General features: G+C 44.6%; 1 protein-coding gene across 2 annotated transcripts; it reads left to right on the top strand.

Annotated features, from left to right (window-relative positions):
- Positions 1–2,634: 2,634 nt before the first annotated feature.
- On the top strand, positions 2,635–10,996 carry tkfc (triokinase/FMN cyclase). Of its 2 annotated transcripts, none has more exons than XM_069714799.1 (18): positions 2,635–2,798; positions 3,336–4,106; positions 4,603–4,705; positions 5,468–5,657; positions 5,748–5,852; positions 6,010–6,197; positions 6,491–6,569; positions 6,656–6,745; positions 7,436–7,470; positions 7,550–7,634; positions 7,750–7,839; positions 8,096–8,212; positions 8,384–8,641; positions 8,736–8,842; positions 8,969–9,075; positions 9,388–9,421; positions 9,549–9,641; positions 9,729–10,996. In XM_069714799.1, exons 3-18 carry the CDS (start codon positions 4,700–4,702, stop codon positions 9,876–9,878), a joined length of 1,734 nt encoding a protein of 577 aa, XP_069570900.1. In that variant the 5' UTR covers positions 2,635–2,798; positions 3,336–4,106; positions 4,603–4,699; the 3' UTR covers positions 9,879–10,996. The 2 variants fall into 2 exon arrangements, with proteins under 2 accessions (XP_069570900.1, XP_069570899.1); XM_069714798.1 differs by having other exon boundaries at positions 3,332–4,106.
- The last annotated feature ends 17 nt before the right edge of the window (positions 10,997–11,013 follow it).

Genomic DNA, 11,013 nt, shown 5'->3' with positions numbered 1-11,013 from the left:
GCAGAGAGACAACCAGCATCCATCTTATGGGGGCCGGGTGGAGCTGAGAAACCTGCAGATGGATGGTGGAGATGTGTCTCTGATTATCACGAATCTGACGGTGAACGACAGTGGAACGTACACGTGTGAAGTCACCCAGAGAGAGGGAAACAATCCTGTTATTAAATCCACCTGCAATTTCCCCCTCGATGTTCGTCCACCTGGTGAGTTAGTAGAGTTCAATTTGTCTCTGTTCAAACCTGAAGCTGTTTTACATACAGTGACAGTGACAGGGTCAGAGGTCAAGTCTGACAGCAGTTTGAACAGGAAACACATCATGTTGATTGATCATTACCTCCCTGTCAGCTGACAACTATCACTGTTTCTCCTCTGCAGGTCCAGAACCTACGCCATCTGCTGATGAGATTGTGACTGGGACTGGGGCTGTTCTGTTCATTTTTGGGACTGTTCTGTTCATTTTTGGGACTGTTATGGTCATTTTTGGGACTGTTCTGTTCATTTTTGGGGTTGTTAAAAAGGTTATGCTGAATCCAAACCGTCATCCTTCTGCTAACGCAGCTGATGATGAGCTCGAAGGTCCTAGCAGAATCGTCGTCCCCCTTATGAATGAAGACCGGTTAAGCAGGACAGACATGTCTCCTCTGAAACCCAGCTGTAAATGGACCCAAAACAAGGACAACAATGAAGTTAACGAAGAAATGTGAAGGAGACAGTTAAGGGGTATCTGGTAGAGGTCTGTCAGTTACCACGGCGATGACTGTCCTGCTAGCTGGTAGCATGATCTGGCACACCTCATGAAGGATATTCATATTGTTGTTTGTTTGTTTGTTTAAATCTTTGCACTATTGTTTGGTTAGTTTAATATGATTATTATAATAGTATATTGTGGTGGTGGGGTGTGGTTTAGCTCAGCTGTAGGGGGGATAGATGGGGGGAGTAGTTCGGGGAACGGTGTAATGAGCCCAGCTGAACCGGATTTTGACTGATTGCCTCTCTCCTATAAAGTGAGCAGTGAGACACCGGAGAGGACCGGTACAGGGAGACTCCTCAGGTGCGGTGACAACAAGACGGCACCCACCCGCTCCTGCTCGGCGGCAGGAGAGTGCGACCACGATGGTGTATGGCTCAGCTGTGAAAATAAACTCCTTAAACTGAGATCAGTGGCTGGAGTGTGATTTGTGTCCGAGGAACCCACAACGGTAACACAAACTTGTTACATATATATTGTGCATTTTTATATTAGATATTTTTTACTCTTATTTTTATTGCTTTACCTGTATCTATAAAGGCTGCTATAGCGAAAACATTTCCCCTTGCGGGATTGATAAAGTAATTATCTATCTATTTGTTCCCTGTGAAGAAACAATGACTGTTCGTGACACGTTCTCCGCCCAGCTTCAGCCATGAGGCTGTCAGGGTGCTGAACTCTCCCCATAAAGTCTGAATATTGCCCCCCACCCCCCTCACCTCTGTTTGTTTGTAAAATAAATTCACAGATTTTGATTAATTTAACAGTCAAAATGGGATTTGTTAGTGAAGAATATAATCCTTTTTTATAGTGCTTTTTTATTTTTATTTTATCTTTTTATAATTAAGTATTGAGTCCTTGAACTGTTGAATGTACCGAAAACAATCACTGCACTCCTTTAATACTGAAAAAATAAAGCGTAATGATCCTTGTGGGGTAAATTTGGCCACTGATGGTGGCTCATCATCCTCGTCTCTCCAATCTTTCTTACTTTACAACAAACCAAACAGCTGGAAAATGGGTCCCAAATCCTGTGAGTTCATGTAGCAGATGATTGACTGGAAGCACAAGAAGTATTCAGATCCTCAATAAAAGTATCAGCAAACAGTGTAAGAGTACTCCATTACTATTGTTAATACTACAATATAAATGCTTGTGAACAGAATGTCACTAATCATTGACTGAAATGCAGATTTGTTGTGGGCTGACATTTACTTTACTTGAGTAGTTCCACCCTAAACAACTTTATACTTCTACATCTGAAATATTGTGCTTTTACTGCACTCATCGTGTGTCAGCATCAGTCAGTCGTGACTTTTCTCAACACCATTCTTAAAGGTACTTTTTGCTGCTCCGTAAAACGTGAAAATCTGGATGGACTTTCAAAGAACCGCGACTTCCGCTGCAGCGGTTACGTCATTTCCTCTCAACTGTGGAGTTTTGGTCCTAGGATGGAGACGGAGTTGTTTTGTTTTTTTGCTACTTTCATTGGTCCGTGAGCCTTTCACTTAAAGCTCCCAGAACATGAAAACCAATCACGGGACGAGCGGCGGACTTTAGTCCCGCCCTCAAGACGTCACCCAGGAAGTAAAGCTTTTTTTAACGGTCTTCTGTGTTCGCCATTTTGTCTGCAGCTCGGCACCCTCGCGAAGAGGCAGCGGGGTGGGCGGAACAACATGAAGGCACAGAGTCGGTCCACCGTCTTTTTAAAAGTTGGTTGACGTTTCTCAGGGTTTATACGGTGTTGTCTGAGGAACTGTGATATGTCGTTGAGTCCAGAGAGCTCTCGGTCCGTCACCTCGCTGGACTCTCTTGCTGCTTAAAGTCACTTTAAATGACCAGTCGTGAAATGAAATGAAAGAAACACCCTCCACTTGTTTTTTTCTCCAGATGCATCCATCCATAATAAATGCCGGAGGCCGCTTGGAGAGCAGCGACGACACACCTTTCCAGCTGGGTTGTCCTCTGTGTCCCAGATTTCAAACCTCACGAGAGAAAACGAAACGGAGACACCTGGATGTCCACATCAGAAACGCAGTGCGCTTCAAAGGTAAGTTCACGAGAAAAATCTGTTTAATATCAAACTTTAAAGGTGCAACGTCCTGTTGCACTGACTGAAAGGTTGAAAGGTCAACAGTCTTTCTGGCCAGAAAAAAAAAAGGTAACTTTCAATGAACCATAACTACTTTTTTGTCATTTGTGATTTAATTTCACTTAGTAAAATAATTATATTGTATAGATATCGTGCCAAGTTATTTTCAGGTCACTTAACAGAGTAAAGTCTTTACAACAGGACTTTAACACACGAGCAACAGCTGAGAGGGAAAAACTCCCTTTTAATGGTAAGAAAAGGACCGAAGATATCTGTAAAAGAAAACACACTAAACTACACAACCGAGAGGAACTGCAGAGACACAACGGAAAAATATTTTTTTTAAAAACTGAGAAGGCCTGAAGTTAAGGCGAAGTAATGAGCCAGTCTATCGAAAAGGAACGTTTATGTTCTTTTTAATAGTTGGAAAAAATTCACAATTGTACATTTTTAATATGGGACATTGTGATTTATTTGTTCTTTTCTTGAAGACAGGATCATTTGCAGATGCAACCTGCCGTGCAGAGACTCGGGTCACTACCACTGTCCGCGCTGCACGAAGACCATCATGCGCAAAGAGGATCTGACCGTCCATGTGACCGGATGCCAAAACGCATGCGATACGCCGCCGCCGGGACGTGACCCCGGCTCGCCGCCGCCGGGACGTGACCCCGGCTCGCCGCCACCTTCAGATGAAGTCACCGCTCCATCTGCTGCCCGGGAGGTGTCGGCACGCCCCGCAACACCCGCGTTACCTGAACCTCACTCAGAGCCTCCCACATCCACCCCGGAGGGTTCTGCTGCATCAGTAGTGAGCGCAGACCACTCATACACTCTCCATCCTTTGGCTTTACCAGTGGGGGTGGACCATAGCTACACCCTCTCACCCCGGTCCCCCGCGGTGCTGCCACAGTCGCCCTCGGCTTCACCCCGGTCACCCGCGGTACCGCCACAGCCACCCTCGGCTTCACCTCCCTCAGCCTCCGAATCCCCCGCTGCACCTCCCGAAACGACAGAGTTTCCATCCTCACGCGCGCCGTACCTGAAGTCGGTGAAGTGCCCTCGCTGCCCCCTGGTTCTGTACAAAAAGAACTTGTCAGTCCACATGCAGAGGAAACACGCGGGGCCGAAAGACACGTGTGGACGTTGCGGAAGTAAAGGTTTCATGCAGACTGCCGGTTTGAGGCCCAAAGAAAACACATGATCCAGGTGTGAAGAGTCTCTGGTGGTTCTGGACCTCCATGGAAAAGCACTTCCTGTCTGAGGGTAAGTTTTTCTTGAAGTCTTTATTTTTCTGTTTCAGCCCTTTAAACAAGGTTCACACAAAAGTATGGAAAGTTTTTAAATCCACACAAGTGCTTCAGGTCCTTTTCTCACACTGCGTTCGTGTTAAATATCATTTTATTTTTGTGAAAACACAAAATCAGTGTGAAACAAAGGTCTGTCCGTCGATTAACTCTGCTCCAATTTGTTTGTTAAATCCAATCCACTTTTATCAGATTACAAGTAGAAACAAGTAGGTGTGAGTGGCTGTTGTCTTCTTCACCTTTTCTAAAATAAAGCAAAACTTCCCTTTGGTTTTTCAAAATAAAAGTCAACCCTCCATGTTTGACTCCACTTCTTTTAACTTAGAATCAAATATCTGGTCTTGTTTAGCTTCATATTTAACATAATATCATCATAAAGTATTTTGCAGCCCTAATAGTAATAGTTAACCATTTATAGCATTTCGAAAAGCGTGTGCTTTTATTTTGTCGACCAGTTTGCGACACATCCGGTGTTGTTCCGTCTGAACTGACTGAACGCTGCTTCTTCTTCAACCTGCTGTCAGAGGAGAAAAGGAGGAAAGTAAAGTTAAAATGGAGGTAAAGAAAAAAATGAATTGAAAAGTGTTTATTGAACTGGAGAAGTTCAGTGAGCAGCGAGATTTGTCTGGTTGTTAATTTGTGCTGACATTAAGAGTTTTTATGAGCCCGGTTCAGTTGGCAATGGAGGATCAAAGCCCTGAGCACACTGACCTGCAGGGACAGCTGGAAATAGCCCGCAGTTCATTGTGTTGTTGGTGCAAGTAAAACTTTATTGTTCAGCTTCTGTACACTTTGATTTGATTGTGTGTGTTCTCGTGTCATCATGCACAGTTAGCATGAGGTAGCTATTAGTTGTGTTTAGTAATTAAACCCTTAATCTGTTTATTCTGTTGTTTCTCTGTTTGAAGACGATAGGTGATTTTTTTTTTTTTTTTTTAATTTTTTTTAAATTTATTATTATTATTTTTTTAGTGTCATTGCTTAAATCAATTTGAGTAATTGTTAATGCTTATGTTTGGACAGTTTGGTCAGATTAGGTGAATCTCCATATATGTGAAGGCAGGGACAGGAAGGGTTTATGGTATTTGTTTTTTTTACCAGGGAAAGAGAAGCAGCAGATGCTGTCGTTTTTGTTTGTTTGTTTGTTTGCAGAAATGCTAAAGTAAACGATGGACTTTTTTTCCTGGTGCCTCAGTGGCCGTTTGAATCTGAGCTTCTTTTTTTATTATTATTGTTGTTGTTGTTGTTAAATGTGAGGACAAATCGCCCCTACAGCTTCATATCTGGTGAGCTGACTGTGTGTGTCTGTCTGTCCGTCAGCCTCAGAAGAAGCTGATCAACTCGGTGGACGGCTGCGTGGACGAGGCTCTCCGCGGCCTCGTCGGGGCCTCCGGCGGCCTGTCTCTGCTGAAGGGCCATAGGGTGGTGCTCCGGTCCGACCTGGACAACCTCAGGGGCCGAGTGGCGCTGCTGTCCGGAGGCGGGTCGGGACACGAGCCGGCTCACGGCGGTAGAGACTTCGATACTTCAGTGTGTAACACGGAGCACCTTGAATCTCAGAGTTTACTCCTTCTCTCTCTCTCTCTCTCTCTGTCTTCAGGGTACATCGGTGCTGGTATGCTGTCAGCTGCAGTTGCAGGAGGAGTGTTTGCATCGCCGCCTCCTGCCAGCATCCTGGCTGCTATTCTGTCCTTGCACAATGCTGGTAATGTATGCTCAGTCTTCATCATATCTTAAGTCTATTGACTCATTGAAAGTCGTGAACAGAACAGGATTGTGCAAATTTTTGGCCGTAAAAAAAAAAAAAAAAGTCCAAATATGTTGGACTCTTAAATGAAATAATGCCGCTCCTCCCTCCCCAGGAGCCTCCGCCGTCCTTCTCATCGTGAAGAACTACACCGGCGACCGCCTCAACTTTGGCCTGGCGGCAGAGCAGGCCCGTAACCACGGCGTCGCCGTTGACATGGTGATAGTTGCCGAGGACTGCGCCTTCGAGCGACCCAGTAAGGCCGGCCGAAGAGGCCTGTGCGGCACCGTCTTCATACACAAGGTACACGACAGTTGGTTGATAAAACACGAACAGTTATCGGTGCACTGAGTGAGCTGAGCAGACGCTACCTGCTGAGGAAGACCAGGAGATGCAGCTGAAAGCCCCAGAAACACTAGAATACATCTAACTACCTCTTAAATTGTACTTTAATAATGACAGAAGAAAGTGATTCTTTTCTTTTAGACGGGTTTGTGTGTTCACATTTTTGCATTTCAAAATAAAAGCGTACCTGTTCCATCATGATAAAAACATCTCATTTAAAGTAATAAACATCTGGTCACACTTCCTCTCAGCTGGCAGGTGCTTTGGCAGAAGAAGGCTGCTCATTGGACCAGATTGTTGCCAAGGTGACGGGGGTGTTGAAGGGGATTGGTGAGTCTCTTCTTTTGGGTTTACCTGCTCCCTCGCTCACCTGCTGGGAAACTCTCCATCGAGATGTGTTTCTGTGATTATTCCAGGGACGCTCGGGGTGAGCCTGTCTCCATGCAGCGTTCCAGGCTGCCTGCCGACCTTCGACCTGCCGCCCGGAGACATGGAGCTGGGACTGGGTGAGGGACGGTGAGGGGAGGGTGAAGGGAGGTGGAGCACACTTTCTTTTTGAACATTTTATGAGAAAATGACTTCTAATCGGGCTGAAATTTAAACCTGTTGATGTTCTTTTTTTTCCATTGACTTCAGTTGCAAGTTAATTATCAAGAAAACAACTTTGACCAGACTCGTAATAAAGGTGTCAATCAAATGTTTTTATAAAAGTGGATAGCTGAAGGTAAATATCTGATAGATTTTTATGCCTTTCAAGAAATCTCTGCAATGTTTGCGGGAGCTTGAAGTGTTGAAAAGATTCCCACCATTTTTCTGCAAAACAATGTGAGGTGGAGACAGACGGTTGATGTGTGAAAATCTAAGCACATTAAAACTCATGTTTGTTGTCCTTAACTTCATTTAACGACTCAACAAACCCTTTTATTTTATCAAGGCAACGCAAAAGAATTTGATTATGGAGTTTTCCCGAAGACGTGTTAGCAGTGAGGCTGTTCTCAGGTTGAATTTCAAAACCAATACTTCCGCTAGCACCCATTTATTTTTTTTCCTGTGAAGTTGATATTTACATTTCTGGTTAAGAAGATGAAGTGAGGAAGCACTAGATGATCAAACTGTGTCAAAGAAGCACAGAAAGTACTACGGAGAAATATGCAGGACGACTTGTAAATATTCACAGGTTGTTTTCCATCCTTCAGGAATCCACGGAGAACCTGGAATCAAAAGGTCAAAGGTGAGTCGGATTCAGCCTCAAATGTCGTGTTTGTACGTCTCCATTTCTGTTTGTTTTACTGGTTTGTCTTGTTCATCAGGTGGGCTCTGCAGATGAGGTGGTGAAGACCATGATGCATCACATGACCAACCCAGACAGCCAGTCACATCTGCCACTGAAATCAGGTCTTCTAGTTGTTGTTGTTGTTGTTATTATTATTATTATTATTATTATTATTATAATATTGTCTTTTAGTGCAGCTGCTCTTTTTTAAACTCACTGTTTGTGTTTGTTTTTTAGGAGATAGTGTCATCGTGTGTGTGAACAACCTCGGAGCTCTGTCCTGCCTGGAAATGGCCGTCGTAACCAAAGCGACCATCGTCTGCCTCGGTGAGCGGAGTGTGTAAAAAAATAAAATAAAAAAAGAAAGCACTAACAACAGAAAGCTCTCGACGTGCAACAGCTCACCGAGTTACAATCAGCATTAACGCTTCTTGTGTTTTTTAAAAGGCGGTAGGCAGCCAGTGTTTCAGGTGCATCAGTGAGGATTAAATAACAATAACAAATTACATAATTTAGATGGAAGTATTTAGGATGATCCAAATTTAATTGAATGAATTGTGACAGGTGGTTTCTATGGTTACAGAGGGCCGTGGAGTGGTGGTTGCTCGGGTGATGTCCGGGACGTTCATGACATCGCTGGAGATGGTGGGAGTGTCGCTGACCCTGATGAAGGCCGACCCAGAAACACTGAGACTGTTTGGTAACGAACACACACAAAAACCAACAGCCTTTTGGAAAGGACACACACACACACACACACACACACACACACACACACACACACACACACACACACACACACACACACACACACACACACACACACACACACACACACACACACACACTTAACCTCGTCTATCCCATCCAGATGCGAAGACCAGCGCCCCCGCCTGGCCGAACCTCAGCAGCGTGACTGTGAGCGGACGCGACTACGTCACAGACGCTCCAGTGATGCGCACACGGCCGCAGGACGGCTCGCACCCCGAAGGTCCGCTCAGTCCTGTGATGCGTAAAGCGCTGGAGAAAGTTTGTTCCACGCTGTTGGAAAAGAAGGAGGAACTAAACTCCCTGGACCGCGCTGCCGGGGACGGAGATTGTGGTAACACCCACGCGCAGGCCGCCAGAGGTAGGAAACCGTGCGCAGCACCAGCAGCGTTCACGATAAAACCGGAGAAGACGATGAAGTTTCCGTCTAAAGTTGTGAAAATGCTCGTTTTCAGCCATTCAGGAGTGGCTCCGGGATCACGTGGTCCCCGGTTGCCCCGAGCAACTGTTCTCGGTCCTCGCCGGGTTGGTGCAGGAGAAGATGGGCGGGTCTTCAGGAGCGGTGGGTATTTATTGTATGGAGGGATGTTTGACAACGTCTTCAACACACACACACACACACACACACACACACACACACACACACACACACACACACACACACACACACACATTATGTGTCTTTCAGTTGTACAGCCTGTTCCTCACTGCGGCCGCCGGTCATGTGACCGAAGGGCCGAGCAACGCTGCAGCCTGGGCCGGCGCGATGCATGCTGGGACACAGGCCATGAGAAGGTGTGATGTTTTGATCTTCATGTGGCCGTTCAGTGGTTTCCAATCCTTCGTATGATCTTCATCAGCAGGTTGATGCCGTTGTTTGAGGACTTCTCATCCATGTTGCTTTTCATCCGCAAACTTCCAACATGTTTTTATTTCCAGTCTTTTTAACTTTTTAGAAGTAATTATTTAATTAAAATAATTTAAATCAGGTAATTCATGAAAACAAGTACCTCCAACGAAGTGAATGTTGCCTTGACAACCCTGCAAGTGTTTGGAGTGATCACGGGTTCAGCGGTTGAAACGATCCTAAATGTTGATGCCTTCCAGGTACGGTGGCGCCGACCCCGGAGACAGAACGATGGTGAGAAACATTTCATTAATGTGGTTTCATGTATTTTATTTTCATCCCTCAGCGGTGAAATCTTCCCCTCAGGTCCCCGTTCGTCTCTTCATATCTCTGCTGCTGTTTGGGTTCTGTCACTCTGTAGTTGGATGCTTTGTGTCCTGCAGTGGATGAGCTGATGAAGCTGACCACGGCTCCACCTGGTGGACAGATGGCGGTACTGCAGACTGCTGTGCAGGTGTGGTAATTATTCTAACAAGCTTTTCTTTTCTTTTTTTTTCACTGCATTCATACCGTAACCACCCATCTTCTCCTGACTCCCCAGAAAGCAGCCTCGGGGGCGGAGTCGACCCGCAGCCTCACGGCGAGGGCCGGGCGAGCCAGCTACATCGCGGCCGACCGGGTCACCCTGCCCGACCCCGGCGCCGTGGCGGTGGCCGCCATCTTGAGAGCTGTCCTGGAGGCGCTGGAGTGACGCAGCGAGAGGGATGTTAATACGACCAGAACAGCAGCAACCCGTGATTACAGGCTCACTCTTTAAATCTGCTGAAACTGTAAAGTATTACAAACTGTGAAAGACACTCGGCAGCAGTTTAACGCATCCACAAGTTCTGCTGATTAGTCAAAAACAATAACAGGATCTGTCTTTTAAATGTGATTAACAACCTTGAATAGTCTTCGTTTTGTTTGATCGCTTGAATCATGATTTTAACATTCCTAATTTCTACTCATAAAATACAATAGAAAGAAATAAGTTATAAATGTATGACATTAGTAAGGTATGTTGCACAAACATTGTATGTGTGCACAGCATATGAGACATTCCTGATCAACTGGACATTCAGACAATTCATAATCAATTTACAGTTATGCAACATGAACCAATTTAAAACTGTATTTTTTATTATGATTTGACATCTTTCAAGCAGTTGTTGTGATTTAAGAGAAGACTGAGGAACTTAGGAGACATATTTGAAAAGATGAATAAGTTAGAAAAAATAAATCAAAAGATCCGAGGCCAAGATATCCTTCAAGAAATAAAAGCTAGTACATTTCCCATGATGCAACTTAAAAGCGTGTTTCATTCGACCGCACTCCCTCGTAAACACCCTTCTTTCAAAGTCCTCTCCCTCGCTGCTGCAACAGACTTTATAATATATATTTGTGCGATCCGAGCTCGAGCCAGCAGAACCCTAATGACATCACTATGACATCATCAAGGCCCGTTTCTCAGATGTGATAAAACAAACAACAAAAGCAGTAGCGAGTGAACCTTTGAGACTGATAATATACTAACTTCTCTTCAATGTTCCACATGTAGTAAATACTGCACACAGATTAAACATACTTAGTTGATACAACAATGTTAATTCTAATAAAATAATTATTATATACTGTGTTAAGTACAGACATTTATAATGTGTTTTTTTTTACATTAGACGCACACAACTGTCTCCTGGACACTTAAGGATTTACCTCCTATACACACACACACACACACACATACACCAAGAGTTTTACAGTTTTATATGTGATTTTCCTCTTTCATGGTTGTAATGTAAAACATGTCAATATAAATCTTTTTCAAGTCTCCCTCTCTTTTAACTTTC

The sequence above is a fragment of the Brachyistius frenatus genome, unplaced genomic scaffold (genome assembly GCF_029030835.1).
Source record: "Brachyistius frenatus isolate BFR_SWC_R1_liver_20210118 unplaced genomic scaffold, ASM2903083v1 Contig_135, whole genome shotgun sequence".
Lineage (NCBI taxonomy): Eukaryota > Metazoa > Chordata > Actinopteri > Embiotocidae > Brachyistius > Brachyistius frenatus.
Note: the sequence above shows the minus strand (reverse complement) of the source record. Positions and strands in the feature narration are given on the sequence as shown.